This window comes from Tachysurus fulvidraco, chromosome 26, assembly GCF_022655615.1.
Source record: "Tachysurus fulvidraco isolate hzauxx_2018 chromosome 26, HZAU_PFXX_2.0, whole genome shotgun sequence".
In the NCBI taxonomy this organism is placed as follows: domain Eukaryota; kingdom Metazoa; phylum Chordata; class Actinopteri; order Siluriformes; family Bagridae; genus Tachysurus; species Tachysurus fulvidraco.
This window is the reverse complement of record NC_062543.1, coordinates 12,486,790-12,506,345: the sequence shown is the minus strand read 5'-3', so window position 1 is coordinate 12,506,345 and position 19,556 is coordinate 12,486,790. Positions and strand designations below refer to the sequence as shown.

The following is a 19,556-nucleotide window of genomic DNA, read 5'->3' as shown; positions in this document are numbered from 1 at the left end:
AAGTCAGGGGTCCCCTTGGTAAAAATCCCACTTGGTTGGATTCTGATTCCATAAAGGTTCCAGTTCCTAAACTGGTTTAATATCAGGATGGTTCTTATTGCAGGTTTATTGCAGGAACCTTGGAGGGCTGAAGCTGCACCAGGCACTGAATTCCATCTCTGAAACTGCGTACTCACGTTTTCTGCTCAGACACGGTCTGCGCCATCAGCTCATAGATCTGTGCTCCGTAATCGGACATGGACACCACAAAGAACGACTTGTTATCTGTGAACGACACATTCAGCCCAGGGTTAGTAACGACTCCGCACTTGAAGGGGAGCGCGTTCGCAAACTCATTTCCGCTTCCTGACCCACCTGTGGCTACAGAGCGCACCAGTACGGTGCTCAGCTTGATGACCGGACTGAAGATGTGTTTAGTCTCGGCCGTGCCTGCCAGGTTCTTACTGTGGCACTTCAGGATCAGCTTCTCGTCTTGCCTCTGCAGCAGCACCAAGATGTCCTCTAAGAGGAGTGTGTAGAGCTCTGACACACACACACACACACACACACACACACACACGATTAGAACGAAGCACATTATTTGCAAGTTGAACGAGAAGCTTGCCATTTTAAGATGATGATCGCTTATTCGGCCCACCCCGAATTTCAGGACCAGAAAAATCGTCTTTCACGCTCCAAATCGCACCTTTAATGGTTTCCTGAACTCTTACCAATAGTCTTATCTTTATTCACTTTCCAAGACAGGGGGCCCTCATGCACCATTTTCCGTTTGGTCAAGTTGAGGTTCTACAGAGAGAAAAAAAAAAAGTTTCTTTTGTAAGAAAATTTCTACATTCTAAATAACCAAAGCGTGACAACGTATCAGTAAGGAGAGCAGGTAAAGCAGTGGTGTGTGTAGTCCCACCTTAAACTCCGCGATCATGGGGTACTCGCTCTGCTTCAGCGACGACAGGTCCAGTCTTCTCTGGTAGTCCTCTAACCTCTAATACGGAAAAAAAATCGCAAAGTATTCGAGTAGCGGTTCGGCTTTTCATACAGAAAGTGTGTGAAGCTTTACTGTGGTCTGCTTTTTACCTGTTTGTTTTCAGCTTCTTTTACTTCCTGGTTGACGTGGTTGAGGATCTGACGGCAGCACTCGCAGGCTCGCTTCACTTTGCTTTTCTCCTCCGTGTCGTCTGTAAGGAAACGGATACAGATACTGTTTAGGACCTGTGGCGAGGGGTTAAAGGTCATGGATAACAAAAAAAAAAACACAAAGAAAGAAAGAAAAGTTAAAGGTTTAGTACCAGTGTATTTCGCGATGTTTTCGAGCAGAAGTGGGTATTTAGTGAGTCTCTGCATTTCCACAGGAATGATGTCCTTCAGCTGGAGCCTTCGGCACTGACGATTACTCTCTGCCTCCTGTAACACACACACACACACACACACACACACACACACATTATAAAAACAGCAAGATCGAAAACAAGATAAACACTAGAAATAAATTTGTAGTCCTTTATTCCTTTCAGGTTTCTTCTTTAAAGTAAACAACATACTTTTTTGAAAAAGGTATGGAAATTACCTAAGACCTAAGAACACATGCAAATTAGAGACGACGAGCTCGGTGTCCTTCACACTTTATTAATTTGCGTATCTCCGAACCTGTTGAGACTCGACTGTTGTGCTGGGAAACCAAATAAGTTCTATATGAAGGTCTGAAGAGAATTTGGTTCAAATGGAAAAGTCAAATCGGACCAAATAACTCGACATGATTCAGCTTTCCATGAGCACCGATTTTACGTTCAGCTGTAGGGATTAAGTACTAACTAAGGAGAATGTACACAAAACCATGTGAGCACCGTCACAGAGGCCCGTGTGTGTGTGTGTGTCTGACCTGCACAAAGGCAGCGAATCTTTGATCCTTTTTTTGCCTGCTCTTTATAAGCTCCAGAGCAAAGGGCTGGTTACTGCAGAAGGTTCCCACGGCTCGCTTGATCTTCTCTTCTTCTGCTCCGCTGAACTGCAAGCAGGAAACGTATACAGTTTACAGTTCGGTATTAAATAAACTCTTGCTTGGAGGAGGTGAAGACGGACGCGAGTTCTCTCACCCAGGACAGCAAATCGTCTCCTATGAGGTCCACGACTGCCGTCTCGTTCTTCTTCCGGACGGCTGTCATTTGCTCCGTGATGGACACTGAAGAAAAAAGACGGTAATAAATAAATGACCGGACTTGATGTCGTCGTAGCGACTGGCATCAACAAGCATACGGCTCAGTTCTGATTTCTTACCGTGTAGCTGGACGATCTCATCCAGGTTGGTGAAGATGTTCTTGATGTCTGCGGGGGGGAGAATGGCCTCACGGGTCATCCTCTGGTAGAAAACGTTATCCAGCACCTTGAGCATGCGCAGGTGAGCGCGCTCCGTGTAGACCAGCTCTGCACAACCACACGAGAAAGAGGGACGACGTCAGAGAGAGTGGACACGGACTCGAGAAGACGCGACCTGCACGTGACTATGGAACTTTGTGCCTAGTAGCTAAACAAATAATAGACGAGCCGTAAATCGCGTATTTACGCACTAATCTAACTCTACTGTGTAAAAGTAATACTGCTCACAAAATGTCTGTGGACTTCAAGAACCCAGATGAAACAAGAGTGGAATGTTGGACACTTCCAGCACTCGCAGCTTTTCTAACCTAGCGGAAGAGGGGGCGGGGCTACCAAGGGGGCTGATGCTGTGTTGAAAACATTCAAGATGTCCGACGACGACGTCCTAGAAAGGTCTTTTAAACTAGCCCACGTTGTGCGATTTGTTTTTCAACATTGCAAAAATTCGACATCACATTACACGCATCATCATCACATTTCGCATCATTCACCACCGACTGGGAAAAGACTTGGAATTCTGGTTTAGTTAGTCTTCCATGTAGTAGATGACATGTAGAGGATGTAGTAGAACATGATTGTGAACCTTTGTGTGATTCCTCACCATTGATGACTTCCTGTCTCTTGATCTCATGTGGTGGCAGCAGTGCGAGAACATCTGTGCTCACCAGCGTCTGCCAGTGAGGAGGATCCTGCTCTGGTTCCGCCTCAAACGCCTGATCGTCCTCGCTCTGCACCTCTCCTGAAATCAACGGCTCCATCCTGCAATGACACAGTAATAGAATCGCTTTTTTTGCCGACTGCAACTGACTGCTGCTAACGGTGATAATGATGTTCAGCTAACGACGCCAGAACAGAAATAGCTGTGAAACTGTCCATCATGGCGGAGGAAGGATTCTCTGACTGTCTGCTGTCTACAGCGCTGCGTACAGAAAGAACAGGACTGTGTGTGATTCAGCACTAAATGTACAGTAGTAATACGTCTAATGGGGAATTTCTCGCATGAGAGTGCACGAGTACATCTGTGTATGGCGCTCGATTTATATACCGTGTGTCTGGCAGTGAGTCGCTACACACCGAGCACTGAAATTGTTTCGTTGAAGGAACAAAGCGAACAGCACCTGCCTATTGGACTTTATTAAGGGGGCATGGATGTGGATTGTACGGCCCACCTGTCTGTCTCAGGCTCCTCCTCTTGGAGATGGTCCAGAGGACCGGTGAAGTCAAAGTGCGTTCCTGGGGAAGAGGAGTCCTGTCCTTCACCCAGAGGGCCGACTTCTCCCAGTCTGGGTAACGCTGACAATGGAGAAGCACCTGATATATTACAGGGGGGGACATGTTGACTTTCAATGGATTATTCGAGACAGAGAGAAAGAGAGAGAGAGAGAAAGAAGGAAAGAAGAAGGAGAGAGAGAAACAAGAAAAAGATAAATAAGAAAAATGAAAGAGGAGAGAGTGAGAGAGAGAAACAAGAAGAGAAAGTAACAAATTGTGTGTGAGAGAAAGAAAGAGAGAAAGAGTTAGAATAAGGCAAAGAAAGAAAAAAAGGAACTGAGGGACAGAGAGATAGAAGAATGAGAAAGAGAAAGAAAGAGTGAGACAGAGAATGATAGAAGAAGTATAAAAAGAAAGAGAGACAGGGATGTAGAAGAAGGGGAGAGGGAGACAGAGACAAAGAGAGAGGGAGACAGACACAAAGAGAGAGAGAGAGACAGACACAGAGAGAGAGCGAAAGAGAGAGAGACAGAGGCAGAGAGAGAGAAAGAAGAAGATAAATAAGAAAGAAAGAAGAGAGACAGAGAGAGAGAGAGGGAGATAGAGACAAAGAGAGAGACAGAGACAGACACAGAAGAGAGACAGAGACAAAGAGAGAGAGAGAGACAGACACAGAGAGAGAGAGTGAAAGAGAGAGAGACAGAGAGAGAGAAGCCTGAAGGCTATAATGTACAAGAGGGAAGCAGTTAGAAGCATTAAACTCCTCACCTGGCTCTAAGTCTCGCGCCGTGCTGTCGGAGTTCTGTAAAAGCGTAGCACTGAAAGAAGGTGAGCTGATGGAGCCCGTGCTGCTGTCTGGTCCTTCACTCGACTGACTGCTCCGTGTCCGTCCTGCTGAAGGTGCTTCAGTCTGATCGCTCGACCCTACGGCAATCTGCGACGGCTGCTTTTGTGTCCGCTGTTTATTCTGCTCTAGAGCCTTGGTAACTGTGCATACGGAAAGTCCATCAGTCCTTAACTAAACCAGAGGGTCGCGCTTTTCTGTGACTATCAGCTAGTAAAGATTGGCTTGTGTAAGAAAAGGCTACAGCATGCGATTGTTATTCGGTATAAAAACCCTTCTGTGAGTCTTTGTGAAACTGTGGAAACCTCGACGTTGGCTTACTTGAGGAGACGTCAGTTCGGCTGGGCCTCTTGTTGTGGCTGCGCATTAGCTGGAAGCGGGACTTCTTCAGCTTCTCCTCCACACCTCCGTCCTTCTCTGCTTTTATAGTCTTCTGCTCGAGGCAAAAACAGCAATTAGTTCAGAATAAATAAAAACACACGTGTGTGTGTGTGTGTGTGTTGGAGAAATAAGAAACATTTAGGTGGCGTTACTTTTACCTTGATTTTAGGGAGTAGGTTTATCAGCTTGGGTTTGGGCTCGAAACCCCGTGATTCCTTCACCTTCACCCCAAGGTGCTTCATGTAGGCCTGAATGACGAACTGCATGGCAGTGCTGAAACAAACCCAACTTATTAATGACTTTATTTCTTGTTTAAATCCTGGTAGCTCACTTTCAACATTACGTCATTACATTTCTATCCAGCAGGGGGCGCTAATGTTGAATATTAAAACAAAAGTGATGGCAACGGTCACCAGGGAAGTTCAACCCAAAAAAAATATAATTAAATAATTATTTAAAAAAAAATAAAAAAATACCCCCAAACACACACACACACACAAAACAGCTCTCTCATGTAGTCATGAGAGCAAAAGAGGCGATTATGCAACTCCAAGGTCACACACTGTGTAACAGCATAAATATTCCCCACAACTTTCTGCTGTGAGCAACACAAGCCTCCTCTATTCCCTACCATCTGCCCTCTCTCGCTCACTCTCTCACACACACACACACACACCTCCAGCATGCTCACCATATGGGCGAGACAGATCAAACTACACCCTACACGGTATTCTACCTCATACGCTGTTTAAAAGGAAAAAGCACGGTTTCTTTTATCCTGCTGCACTTTGTTCAGTTAGACTGGGGCTGAATTTGAAAAGTGCAGTGACACATCAGCTGGACGTAGTTGTGTAGAGTACGAGTCCCATTTCAAAGGAAAAGCAGCAAGAAATTTCCACTTACCACTTCTCCTCCTCTGTGGCTGATGGCGTCAACCTGTGAGAACACACACACGCACACACACACGCACACAAACACACACAGGCCAAGTTTTACTTCTTGATTTTGCACTTGATAAAACATAAGAAACAGCAAGAAGTATCACATATCAAAGGGTTTCTGGAACCGACCCCTAGATATATTCATGATGCGGTGTGTGACAGTTATGTTCATATTTCCTTTATTTCTCTAAAGGCTCCCAGAAGTTTCTGACTGGAGCTGGTGAGTCTGACCGGACTCGACCCCAAGACCCTGTTGTTTTGTAACAGACACTCAAAATGCTTTGCGAACGACTTCTAGGAAAGCGGTTTCAGTCGCACTCTCCATAGAACAATGGGCATTAAAATCAGCAGGAGTTGCTGCACCGCTTTCCAAGCCAAGAGCGAAGGACGTCGTGTCTCGTCTCCTACTCGGCGCAAAACAACGTGCGGCAGGAAGCTTCGGTGTTTTGATGTTATCGGCTCACTTAAAGGATGAGCGTGAAAGACTAGCATGCTGTCTTAATCCGCGCTTTAAGCTTTCCTGTTCAACACGTTTTGCTCAACGAACGTCGGCACGCAAAACCGCCGTGACCTCAGATATGCCCCGAGGGTGGAATGTGCGCTAACACAGGGTGCATTTATCGTTTACTGTAATAAAAATAATAAAAACAAAAGAATTGAGAGTAGGAGAGAGATATTGTTGAAAGGTTTATGTCTGAATGCACCATCTGCAGGTTGTATATTAGTGAGCGTGCCAAGAGTCTCTGCGGCGAATAAAAACGTCTCCTACAAAAAGGAAGCCCTGGGAAAACACGTCACACGAGGAAGCTTTTAACATCCTCTACATCATGTCGTTCTGAAAAGCAAACGAAGGGGCTTCAAAACTAAAACGTTTTAAAAGTAAAAAAAGAGAAAGAAAACATGCCGCACAGGAGCATCAGACTATCGGAGCAGGGATCTGATTACAAACTGAACTGAGTAGCTTCACCTCTGTGTGGCTACGCGTTCACGCACGGCTGCTCGACAACGCCGACGACGTCATTACGCATCATTACCCTGTTGCTAAACTGGGTAGATCAACTGAACTTACTTAATAGATGCCGTATGTAAATAAACGTGACACTTTATAGACACGCGTGTGTGTGTGTGTGTGCGTGTGTGTGTGTGAAAGAGAGAGAGAGAGAGATTTGTTTCCAAATTGCACATCATGTTCACTTACAAAACTTCATTGATCTTGGAGATGATGTGCTCTGAGCACGAGCGCTCTCTCTCCAGAGCCACGCGGTCTCGCACTCGCTCAGTGTCGAGTCGGCTAAGCTCCGCCTCAGCCAAAGTCAGGCCCATACTGCGCTTCTGCCTGAGGAAGGAGAGGGGAAAAATTTTTTAAAAACCGCAAACACATACTGTATGAACTCGTATGAACGTGAATGTATTTAGCATGAGCTTCACCAGTCACTACTGTATGGTGTAATGTGCCAATACTTTAACCATTTTAGAATTTCATTCATTCATTCTCTACCGCTTATCCGAACTTCTCGGGTCACGGGGAGCCTGTGCCTATCTCAGGCGTCATCGGGCATCGAGGCAGGATACACCCTGGACGGAGTGCCAACCCATCACAGGGCACACACACACACACTCTCATTCACTCTCACACTACGGACAATTTTCCAGAGATGCCAATCAACCTACCATGCATGTCTTTGGACCAGGGGAGGAAACCGGAGTACCCGGAGTAAACCCCCGAGGCACGGGGAGAACATGCAAACTCCACACACACAAGGCGGAGGCAGGACATTTTAGAATTTAGAGTTTAAATTTCAATGACACATTTTTTATTTTGTGGCTAAAAGATAAAATACATCGGGTGGAATTTAAAGTGTGTGAGTGTGTATCAGTGTGGCTGTTACCTAATTAGCTAGCTAGATAATTTATTGATCCCAGAGGAAATTCAAGCATCCACACACACACACACACACACACACACACACACACAAACACACAAACACACACATCACATCACATCACATCACATCATGCAAACAAGGTATTCTTTTTTGTACCTGAAGTCTTCCAGGTGTTTCTGGATGTCAGGTAGGAGTGTGTCCTGTAGCTGTTGCACATGTTGCCTTAGAACGTCTTCTGGAATTAAGTCAGGCTTCCATCGATCTACACACACACACACACACACACACACACACAAATATACAGTATACCAGTTAAATATAAACTTATCCCACCACAAATTAATCACCTTTTTGTGTAATATATCAGAAATTAAACACTTGTGTTTTGAGGGTGATGTGATACGCTGGAGTTTCTGTTTCGGCTGTGAGGCAGAGATAAGAGCGTGTGCTTACCCATGTCAGCTGCGATCGAGTCTGGCACCAGTACTTTCAGTTGCTGGGTGGGGGGTGGGTGGGAGACGAAAGACGATATTAACCTTGATGTTAAACTTCCATTTGGATATGTGAGTGTAAAAGAGAATACGTTTGTGCGTGAGCTCACCGCCGATCGGTCTATGAACGTGGAGTGGAGCTCGCTGTATGTCCGCCGTGTCTCTTTGGGGTTGCTCTGCTTGTAGAGCTCGGCGTAGAGGTAGCACAGCTAGAGCAGGAAACGGCGAGAGTTTCGTTACAAATATAAATCCAAGCGCCGATCATAAACGTTTTATTTTCAAAACCTCCCGCTAACGTCTGCATCGCTGATCACAATCTCCGTTACACGCAGAGTATGAAGAGATCGTTGAGGTTTTTTTGGTTCGTACCAGAGGTGCAGGGTCAAACTGCGAGACCACGTGATGCAGGAAGGCTGCGAGGTGAGCAGGCCGAGACTTCAACAGCTCTATGGTCTGGAAGCAGCTACACTGGCCGTTAATCTGCGACAGGTGAATTAAAAAAAAAATAATAATAATAAAAATTTGACTTTCTGTCTCAAAACTTCTTTATGAGGTCACGGAAGGAAAGATTATAAACGTTAGAGCCTCACCTGCTCCTGGTCGGTGTCGAAGTCATCGTCCTCGGCTCCGATGATGGGACGCGGCAGACGGGTCGACGGGCTTCCCATGCCGCACTGATAGTTCGAGTCCTGGGAATGTGACAAGCCACTCATTAGCGAGGATATAAAAAAAAAACGGAGGACTAGAAGAGAAATGAAGGGAAGTGTGAGCTCACCAGGTCGACCACATCCTCGCCGTCCGGAGACGGGCAGGAGTTGAGGCTGACGCGCGGCGTCGACTTTGGACTGTTGCACGGAGTGTCTCTTTGGTACGGGCTTTCTGGGATCATACTGGGCGTGACCTGTGGGAGCGTGATCGAGGTCATGGCAACGTCAACAGGTCTGAAAAAGCCCTTGACCTACTGTCTGTAGGCACCTTAAGTCATACATCAACAACCATGTCGTGAACATGTCAAACGAGGTCATGCTGTGTTTGGTCCTCGCGTGTCCTTTATATACTACGTTTTTGTGCGTCTGTCCGCTTTTTACTTATTAACGAGGTCACGTTCTACGGTTCATACGGAAAATAACGGGTGTGTCGTGTTAGGGATGTGGTGCGGTGCTAACCGGCGTCGAGGTGCTGTTCATGGGTGACTCGGAGTCTGACTGCCAGGACGGAGACGCGTCCACGTCGCCTAAGCCTCCTTCTTCTGTGTCGACTTCTCCAAGTCTCAGAGTAAGCAGGACATCCTTTTCACACACACACACACACACACACACACACACACACACACACACACACACACACACACACACACACACACACACACACACACAAATATCTTAAAAATGCTACAAACTGTTGAGGTGAGGTGTGAGCAGGTGAAGACAGAGATGTCCTGTACCTGTCCAGCGACGGTAGCTTTACTGAGTTGGCCCTGAATGTGTTTCTGGGCTTCCTGCATGTCCTTCAGTAGTCTGGCTGTAGGGTTTCTGCTGTACTCCTCCTTCATCGCCTGTGGTACGCGTACAGAGAGAAACAGACGCTGTGAAGAGCTCCATCTGTCTATAACGATGCGTTTGTGAGTGTGTGTGTGTGTGTGTGTCTTAACCCACTGCATATCCAAAGAGGATGTGAAAATGTACACTGAATCACTCCGGTGCATTTCTTAAAGTCACACACACACTCGACCGAGGCCGAAAGTCCCGTCAGTTTTACATGGATAAAATTAGCGTGAGAGTTTTTAGTTAAAGACGCCGTCGTCATCGACGACCCGCCGTTATGTGAGAGGAATGAAACGTGCCGACGTTCACACGACGCTCACGCGGGAACGCAAAGCCGACTGGCTTCAGGCACGGCGCAGTAGGACCGCGCGGGGGCAGGACGCAGCACAGGCATCACACACTCACATACACACTTAACTACACGAAATAAAAGAAACAAATACAAATCTGTAAAAGAGGAAAGAAGAAGCAGAGACAGAAAAAGTTCATGCTTGAGGAAATGAGGTCATGATTTAACAGCACAGAGAACAGAGAAAGAATCACACACACATTCTCTCTCTCTCTCACACACACACACACACACACACACACACATTCTCTCTCTCTCTCTCTCTCACACACACACACACACACACACACACACACACACACACACACACACATTCTCTCTCTCTCTCTCTCTCTCTCTCACACACACACACACACACACACACACACACACACACACACACACACACATTCTCTCTCTCTCTCTCTCTCTCTCTCTCTCACACACACACACACACACACACACACACACACACACACACACACACACACACACACACACACACACATTCTCTCTCTCTCTCACACACACACACACACACACACACTCACTCTCTCTCTCACACACACACACACACATTCTCCCTCTCTCTCATACACACACATTCTCACTCACACACACATTCTCACTCACACACACACACACTCTCTCTCTCTCACACATTCATTCTCACACACACACACACTTTCTTTCTTACACACACTCTCTCTCACTCTCACACACACACACACTCCCTTCTTTCTCACACACACACGCTTTCTCTCATACACACACACTCTCTCTCACTCACACACTCCCTCTCTCTCACACACACACACACACACACACACCTAGACTGAAGATTGTGAGTGAGGTTCTATTAGATGACAGCAGTTCATTAACATGTAAACCGAATGCATGACGACTCGTTTGTGCCACCTGTTGTAAAAGGTTAAAATAATGCTTTCTTTCCCTCCTACTGGACACAATATGGAGCCCTAACTGCCCTACAGGAACTCTGGTACAGGCCTCAGGGGTGTTTTGGTGGATATGTGTTCATTAATAATGGCCTATAAAGAGCAAGATAAGAAAGGAGTGACGGTGTGAGAAAACATGTGTGTGTGTGTGTGTGTTCTTACCCATGGAGGCAGTGATGAGGCGATGCGGTCAGAGGGAGAGGTTGAGGAAGAGGATGAGCGCTCGGGTACACTGGGGATGGGGGAGTGAGGGGAGCTGAGGGATGAGAGAGGCTCTCTGTCCCCCTCTCCCTCTGATAAGGGGATCTGTGGCAGCCCTGGAGGTCTCCCCAACACCGTCAGAGCCACGTACGAACCCGCTGTACACACACACACACACACACACACACACACACACACACACACACACACACGTAGTGAAAACACCCTCATATATCTGGGGACATTTTATTAGTAATGATACATAAACGATATACTTACATTTTATTAGCTTGACGACTTCTACATGATTGGAATGTGTTACTAACGTCCCGTTGACCTGCACAGAAATAACGAGCCGTTTTACTGAGCCGTCACGTCATGTTTGTGTGTTACTATAAGCTGCCAGAAGGGGGCGTGATGAGCCGTGTCTGTGCACCGGGATGTACACGTTTCATGGAAAAACAAGCGCTAATGCAACCTGACGGGTTTATACGGCTCGAGGAATGTCTTCGTTCTGTCTGCAGACGGATAACGACCAACAATTCCTCTGGATCGTGTAGTAAAGCGTTCTATACAGAAATGAAGAAATGACTTACCTTAATAATTCTATCACCCGTCTGAACACCAGCTCGCATAGCAGCTCCATCTAAAAACACGAGAGAGAGAGAGAGAGAGAGAGAGAGAGAGAGAGAGAGAGAGAGAGAGAGAGGGAGAGAGAGGGGGAGAGAGAGAGAGAGAGAGAGAGAGAGGGGGAGAGAGAGAGAGAGGGAGAGAGAGGGGGAGAGAGGGAGAGGGAGAGAGAGAGAGAGAGAGAGAGAGAGGGAAGAGGGACAAAAGACAGACAGATGTGAGACAGAGCAAGGAAAAGGAGACACAGACAGGTAGAGGGGATGTAATAAGGAAGAGGAGAGGCAGACAGGAAGAGGGGATTTGAACAGGAAGAGGAGACACAGACAGTTCGAGGAGACACGGACAGGTCGAGGAGACACGGACAAGAAGAGGGGATTTAAACAGGAAGAGGAGACACGGACAGTTCGAGGAGACACGGACAGTTCGAGGAGACACGGACAGTTCGAGGAGACACGGACAGGAAGAGGAGACACGGACAGGAAGAGGAGACACGGACAGGAAGAGGAGACACAGACAGGAAGAGGAGACACAGACAGGAAGTGGAGACACAGACAGGAAGTGGAGACACAGACAGGCTGTTAGTTGCTGATGTAATAAAAAGTGAGATGAAATTGAATGCTCGATCCTGATTGGTCCTGCTTCCAATCTTGAGCAAATGAGGTGTGATTAATGATCTTCAGCCTTCGTCATCACTCGGCTCTCAGAACTGAACAAACAGAGGAGCGAATGTGCTGCTGCTTTCAGTCCAGCGCTTACTGCAGCTCACCTTCTTTAACCAGCTGGACAAACACTGGGTTATCACCACTGACGGTCAACCCGAAGCCATTCTCATCTTTCTGTATGATCACACACCGCTGAACAAGCCCTGGGAGAGGGGGAGGGGGAAGGGGGGTGAGAGAGGGGGGTGAGAGAGGGGGAGAGAGAGAATACAGATATTAAATAGTATCCTATATGAATGGTCACGGAGGAGTGTAATAGCTTGTAGCCAAAACTGACACTACTCAATGAACACACAAACACACACACACACACACACACACACACACACACACACACACCAGCCAGTCAGTCAGTCCCTATAAAGTGGGCGTGGCCAGACAAATCTTTTTACTGACACTCACTAAAAACCTAAATTAGTAGTAGAATATAAATCCAAGCACCAATAATAGAATTGCATCAGATGAATTATACATCAACACCACACACAAAGACTCATCACTGCAGTGTGTGTGTGTGTGTGTGTGTGTGTGTGTGTGTGTGTGTGTGTGTGTGTCTATGAGACTATGCTCACACATCTATAATGCAATTATGTTCTGTGGCTGAATGCAGGACATTTTCATCCCCCGAGAGCACACACCCTTTCTAAAGAACTCAACAGTTTGAGCATTAGTGTGTGTGTGTGTGTGTGTGTGTGTGTGTGTGTGTGTGTGTGTGTGTGTGTGTGCTCTCACTCCCAGACACTTCACTTGACCTAAATCACACTTCCATCTTGCCCTGAGTGCTGAGTAAACCCGGGTCGATGCCTGCACTTAAAGATGTCCGTCCGGAGGCACCGTCCCGACCAACACCCAAACCGCACAACGACTGCAGCCAAAAAAAAAAACGCTTCTTTAATTAAACGTCTGAACAACATGTATGAGACACGGTGACTGATGAACATCCGATTCCATTTCAACACCAATCTTGTGAATCTAGTAAAACGGTAAAGCCTCGTCAGGTCTTTTCCCCTCCGTCTCCATTCGCTATTCAGCCTCTGATCCACCACCCTGTCCTAAGGGATGTGGTTATCTGCTGTCGAAGCTCAACGATCTTAGCGTACAACGGCAAGAAGAAAAAAAACACGTGTTACTGCGCGTGTCGTACAAATCCGTGATGTCGCAGGGTATTGGAGCAGGATGGCGGTGTATAATTACCCCAAACCCCCTAGTTATCTTCTCCCTTAACCAACACTGTGAACAGCCAGGCAGCAAGTTAGTAAGTATCAGAAGTGCCACTCCACTCGTGCACGGAAGACCACAGATGAGCGAGTGAGTTAGAGAGGGAGAAGAAAAGCCCACCACAGCAAACACACCCACACACACACCCACCCACACACACCCCACACCCATGGCAGTTGCCTCCAGAGAACTCTTACCACATGACTCGGGCCTTCGCTCAACACTCTGCACGGGCAACTCTGACAGAAGCGATACATGCGACACGCACGCACACACACACACACACACACACACACAAACATGGAGAAAATAATAATGCCGGTGTAAGCAAAATGAATTGAGGGAAAAAAAGAAAAAAAAAAAAAAGACGATGGCATTTTTTTTTTTTAGGAAGTAAAGAAGGAGCAGGAAACAGGATCTGGTTAAAGTGGTGTGAGCTTTGACGCGTTACACTTAAAGGAACAAGTAAAAAAAAAGTGAATAAATAAATAAATAAATAAATAAATAAATAAAAACAGATCGTTGGAGAAATACTTTTTTTTCTTTTCAAGAAATAAAAAGTATTTTACAGCTAAATGCTTCCAACCCGTTTTAAATAAATAAATAAATAGATAGATAGATAGATAGATAGATAGATAGATAGATAGATAGATAGATAGATAGATAAATAAATAAATAAGAAGGGGATTAAAAATATCCCTCTCTCTTTCTCTTTTTTCCCCTCCACAGAAACACCCAGGAAGTGATTTGTCCTTCACAGCCGGTTCCGCCTGCACACGACACAGCGACTGATTCGGGACAGGATTATAACCTCTGATGAATCCTGCATGATGTGCAGAGAGGAGGATTTTTTTTTTAGGTAATCCGATAACCAGCTTCATAAATAACGTGCCTTCGTATCGCTCGTAAACATCGGCGTGTGACGGTTTCTGGCAAACTGCCTAACTCTGACTCATTCTTCTTCTTTTTTTTTTTTTTAGGGATTAAACCGTAATCCGTAAAGAATAATCCGGTTGTGTAACATGACAGAACTTTTCTCTAAATAAACCATCGCTGTATCCGTGTGCCTCTCATTCTGCCCTCGAATCAGGATGAAATACTTCCCCCTTGTGTCTGATGTGCACAAGACTCTTACCTGTGGGGTCAAAGTCATGCGTCGGTGGCACTGACACCTTCTCACTCTTGGGCTTCTTGTCTGGGGGGTGGTCCTTGTTGAGAACACTTCCTGGTCTGCACACACACACACACACACACACACACACACACACACACACACACACACACACACACAAAACAAAAGTGTAGTCTATAATAAAAAAGAAACAACTGAATAATAATTATTAGTTTTATGGTGACACACAAATCCACCAATCACTTTCATGTTCCACAAGATAATGAGATTATCACACTGTTCAGGTGGACGAGATTTTTGACCAAATAAAAAAAATAAATAAAATAAAATAAATAAAAAAGACCTACGTTTTTAAAACCCGTACATTTGATCAATCCTGAGCCAGGTGTTGTAAGTAGTCCTAGTTTAAACACGTTTCTGATCTGTGGTCGGTGACGACGAGTACTGTAGCGACACGTGTGTGTGTGTGTGTGTGTGTGTGTGTGTGTGTGTGTGTGTGTGTGTGCTCGCTCATTTTGAAGGGCAGTTGCATTCACATTAAACTCAAATCTTGCAAAAAAAAACAAAAAAAACAATAAGAAACAAAAAAACCTTGTAAAGTGACTGTAGCCGGAGGGAATATCTTTTAGGAAGCACAGTGTTTATCTCTTCAGGACAAATTCCCCAGAATTGTACACGTCTCAGCCTAACAGTTCTGGCGGCTTGTAATTTCCAAACACCTAATTAACGTGCTTCCCTTAAATAAGTCCCTGGTGGGTTGTATTATGTGTATGTTATAAATAAATGCTTCTAGCGGCGCATTAAGGTAAAACCCTAAATGCCCCCAGCGGTGCAGCTGTGCGTCGAGTCATAATCCCGAGCGCACCGTCGGTGTTCCTGCGATATCGCTGACATCGGTGTTGTGTCTACGTGCTTAAAAGCTCACAAGCCTGTTCTTATCATCGTCTCATCGACGCGACTGACATTAGCCGCTCTGCGCTATTCTTCTCCTTAAATAGCCGCCTGACGCGCGTTCGGCAGAGGAACGGGGAAGGAAGCTGCTCTCGACTCACCTGGTTGGTTTTTTGGGAAACCTGCAAGACAGAAAAGAAGATTTGTTTTAGTGCAGAAGCCTTTGCTCCACACACAGCAACATGATTCAGCACTGGGAGGAAATCGTGGGAGGGGGAAAAAATATACATACAAGTCGTACTAGACATCATCAAAAAGAAAGAAAGAATTATTTGCAGAGGCCCCGCCTTCTGTTGCTTCGGGGGTGGAGTTACTTTGTTGCCATGACAGCATGAGGGTCTCAAGTTATTTTCATATATGGCATTATTTCAGAAATGTTTGTGGTGTACTGGTGTGTGTGTGTGTGTGTGTGTGTGTGTTGGGGGGATTACAACCATTATTCGGTATTAGAGCCAGCATTGGGTGTGTGTGTGTGTGTGTGTGTGTGTGTTTCTTTCGTGTCTCTTCCATTACTCTTGTGTTTGGTGAGCGGCGATTATGCAATCGTTTGGTTGCGTTCAAAAATACTAATAAATCAATCGATGGAAAAACAACCATTAATCCGATCCTTGGCAGAGATTTTGCTACAAGTCATCAAAACACCTGGAAAGCACATCTGTACTGTATAACACTGCAGTTAATCCAGCAGGCTTGTGTGATTTAACACAGGTATTATAACCGTTCGTCGGTAACGAAAGAGATCGTGTCAAGTGTCCGTGCACACGAACGCACACGTATCTATAATACAGATATAGATGTAAATATGGAGTCTTGTCCAGCAGCTGGCTCACTGGTTGTTCTAACTCCTGGTACCAGAAATATCCCACCAGTTCTGGTATATTGGAGATGCCTGGCCTCGGTCGTCTATAGTGATCGCAATGAGGTCCCTGGTGAAGTAGCTCAGATCTTATAGAACATTCTGTTCTGTGTATATAAATATATATATATATATATAAAGCACAAGACTCTGCTGAAGTCCTCCCTTTGCTAATACAGCAATTAGTGACAACATATCAGGCAGAAAAAGTGGTCAGCTATCTAATCATAAGTGTGCAGGAATGCTCTGTGTGTGTGTGTGTGTGTGTGTGTGTGTGTGTGTGTGTGTGTGTGTGTGTAAGTGCATGTACGCCTGGAGGAGCCTCTGAACAGAAATAGCTCAGACGTCTTGTCCACTCTCTCTCTCTCTCCCCATTTCCCTATCCCCCTCTCTCTCTCTCTCTCTCTCTGCTCCTTCCATGGGTGTTTTTTTGTTTTTGTTGCTGTTCCTTCCCCTCTACAACGTGGGGAACAATGGCTCTCGCGTCAGTGCCGGCCCACTCCACAGCGGGCCCGCGGGTCTGATTCCCGGAAACAGAGAGCGCTTCTGGCAACGACGCCGGCTTCCTGAATGTGTGTGAATGAGGAGGGGTGCGTGCGTGCGTGTGTGTGTGTGTGTGTGTGTGTGTGTGTGTGTGTGTGTGTGTGTGTGTGTGTGTGTGTTGGACAGGCTGCAGTGAAGGGTGAAGGCAGGGGGCAGGATTTGGCCAAAATAAAACTTGGGCCTCTTTCTCTTTAGTTAATCGCTCGCTGAGGGTTTTTCCCTCACTTTCAGATTTCACATCACACACACACACACACACACACAATTAATCCATCAATAAAACATATCCTAAGTGCAAATCTTAAAACAGTTACAGTATTTTGTTTCGGTGCATTTTTAAACTCGGTGAAAAATAAGAAAATAGGGAAAGAAAAAAAAAAAAAAGACGACAGGACGGAAGCGGCTAAGCATAGATCCACTCCAGCGCTTTTGTGTTTAACAGACGAGGGGAAAACTGGGTAATCACCCCGAGGGCTCTATGGAAACAGGAAGAGCTTAATATTGCAATGCAGAGAGGATTATATCGCAAAGGATCCTGCGGGAGCAGAAGAGAACCGCACTCTGTGGGAATAAGGTGATGGGGTCATTGATCGCTGCAAACGGGAGCAAATTAACAGCGGGTTAAAAAAAAAAAAAAAAGTATCATAATCAGTTTCGGTGACTGATAAGCGATTAGACTATCGTCTCGAGAACATCTTGAGCCCCAGCCGTCTGAAACCTGAAGTCGGTCAAGCAAAAAATGATCTGCGCTATTTATGTTAGCATGATGTCACTCTCTCCTGCCGTTCACTAGCTGTCTGTGAGTTCGGGGATGTGGAAGACGACAGACAGCGAGCGAGCGCTTTCCTCTGGGTCTGAAACACGTTCTCACAGTCACTTTACAACCCAAATACTTTACTGAACGTTTCATGGAATCTACAGAAATCCCACTAAAAATGTATACAATGTGATTTGACATTATATTCTCACCCTATGGGTGAACGCTAAGGATCTGATGGCTCCTCCCCTAAAGCTAATCTGAATGCTAATCCTCGATCTACACCTAGGAATGAATCGTGTTTGTTTCGGAGGTTTATAAAATTAACAAGTTTACAGATCTGCGATCGTTGATTTTCACCGACAAGCTAAGGCAGAGCACAGGGAAAGGAATAACCGCTGGGCCGCTGCACTCGCACAGGGACAGGAATAACCGCTGGGCCGCCGCACTCGCACAGGGAAAGGAATAACCGCTGGGCCGCCACACTCGCACAGGGAAAGGAATAACCGCTGGGCCGCCACACTCGCACAGGGACAGGAATAACCGCTGAGCCGCCGCACTCGCACAGGGACAGGAATAACCGCTGGGCCGCCACACTCGCAATCTCGGTGTGTAAATCACGGGCGATGGATTACGGACTCAGCACTTGGCTTTTGGGTTAATTTGTGAATGATTTGTGCTCCTTTGCCTTTCTAATCTCTTAAGCTTGTTAGCATTATGCTGGACTGCAACCAAATGCAAATGACCGACGGGAACACGAGCACTAACGCTGATTATAATATTCAAAGCCGTGTCGATGTCAAACTCGGTTCCTGCAGTCGGGACTGAGAAGCTTTTCAATCAAATAAATAAATAAATAAATAAATAAATAAATAAATAAATAAATAAAGTAGAGGAAAACGAAATAAAATAAAAGAAATGATGCATTAGAAAATATATTAAAATAAATTAAAAATGAAATATTTAAGGAATTAAATAATGAAAAAATATAGATATTGAATGCAAAACGAGAATCTATTTCAAATGCAAGTAAAAAAAATGGAATTAAAAAAAGAAATAGAAGTGAAATAGCTGCCGTTTTAAGTGAGAAGGAAAAACCAAACTCCGAAAAGGTCCTCGCCGTGATGTCGTGTGATACGCCGTTAAACCCAGCGTGGTTCCAACTGAAGAATGGCTTTAGAAACGGTTTATAGAAATGAAAAGTGCTCATCTGTGGAGCGTGAGCCGAGTCGAGATGAGTCAGATTCACAACACTGAATCTAGTTTTTACTCAATAACGTCGATCGCCGACATGATTTGTCTCTCTCGATATTGATCCTATAATGTCTAAAACAGCCCTAAAATCCATTGCTATGAAAGAAGGGTCTGAACGAACAACCTTAAAGGTTTCATACATTATACAGCAAGCACATCATCTCTCTCTCTCTCTCTCTCTCTCTCTTTCTCTCTCTCTCTCTTTGGGTTAGGCTTTCATCTCCAGGCCCTGAAGGGAGGAAGGGAGGAGAGCCATGGCTCCTTCTGCCCCAATAAACCCGGCGAGGCAACATGAGAGCTAGAGGACGTACATTTCTTCACGCTACGCTGTCTGCTCACGTT

At 45.7% G+C, this 19,556-nt stretch overlaps 1 protein-coding gene across 9 annotated transcripts in view; it reads right to left on the bottom strand.

The window, feature by feature from the left end:
• The window catches only part of arhgef12b (Rho guanine nucleotide exchange factor (GEF) 12b), a 45,266-nt gene that overhangs the window by 6,074 nt on the left and 19,636 nt on the right, over positions 1-19,556 (bottom strand). For 3 of the 9 annotated variants that reach the window (XM_027178599.2, XM_027178597.2, XM_027178600.2), the window contains exons 2-32: positions 15,906-15,926; positions 14,857-14,951; positions 13,919-13,960; positions 12,551-12,649; positions 11,751-11,800; positions 11,434-11,491; positions 11,116-11,312; positions 9,570-9,680; positions 9,292-9,414; positions 8,901-9,026; positions 8,716-8,814; positions 8,495-8,605; positions 8,236-8,334; positions 8,088-8,130; positions 7,791-7,896; positions 6,947-7,084; positions 5,711-5,743; positions 4,966-5,080; positions 4,748-4,859; positions 4,351-4,569; positions 3,540-3,681; positions 2,972-3,129; positions 2,272-2,418; positions 2,091-2,176; positions 1,877-2,002; positions 1,287-1,401; positions 1,075-1,175; positions 905-982; positions 711-786; positions 355-522; positions 177-264 (exon numbers count right to left, since the gene is read on the bottom strand). In XM_027178599.2, the coding sequence (XP_027034400.2) occupies positions 177-264; positions 355-522; positions 711-786; positions 905-982; positions 1,075-1,175; positions 1,287-1,401; positions 1,877-2,002; positions 2,091-2,176; positions 2,272-2,418; positions 2,972-3,129; positions 3,540-3,681; positions 4,351-4,569; positions 4,748-4,859; positions 4,966-5,080; positions 5,711-5,743; positions 6,947-7,084; positions 7,791-7,896; positions 8,088-8,130; positions 8,236-8,334; positions 8,495-8,605; positions 8,716-8,814; positions 8,901-9,026; positions 9,292-9,414; positions 9,570-9,680; positions 11,116-11,312; positions 11,434-11,491; positions 11,751-11,800; positions 12,551-12,649; positions 13,919-13,960; positions 14,857-14,951; positions 15,906-15,926 (3,282 nt within the window). Of the gene's footprint in view, positions 1-176; positions 265-354; positions 523-710; positions 787-904; positions 983-1,074; positions 1,176-1,286; positions 1,402-1,876; positions 2,003-2,090; positions 2,177-2,271; positions 2,419-2,971; positions 3,130-3,539; positions 3,682-4,350; positions 4,570-4,747; positions 4,860-4,965; positions 5,081-5,710; positions 5,744-6,946; positions 7,085-7,790; positions 7,897-8,087; positions 8,131-8,235; positions 8,335-8,494; positions 8,606-8,715; positions 8,815-8,900; positions 9,027-9,291; positions 9,415-9,569; positions 9,681-11,115; positions 11,313-11,433; positions 11,492-11,750; positions 11,801-12,550; positions 12,650-13,918; positions 13,961-14,856; positions 14,952-15,778; positions 15,811-15,905; positions 15,927-19,556 lie in introns of those variants that run through there. The other 6 variants (XM_027178602.2, XM_027178601.2, XM_047809135.1 and 3 more) reach the window with 4 other exon arrangements.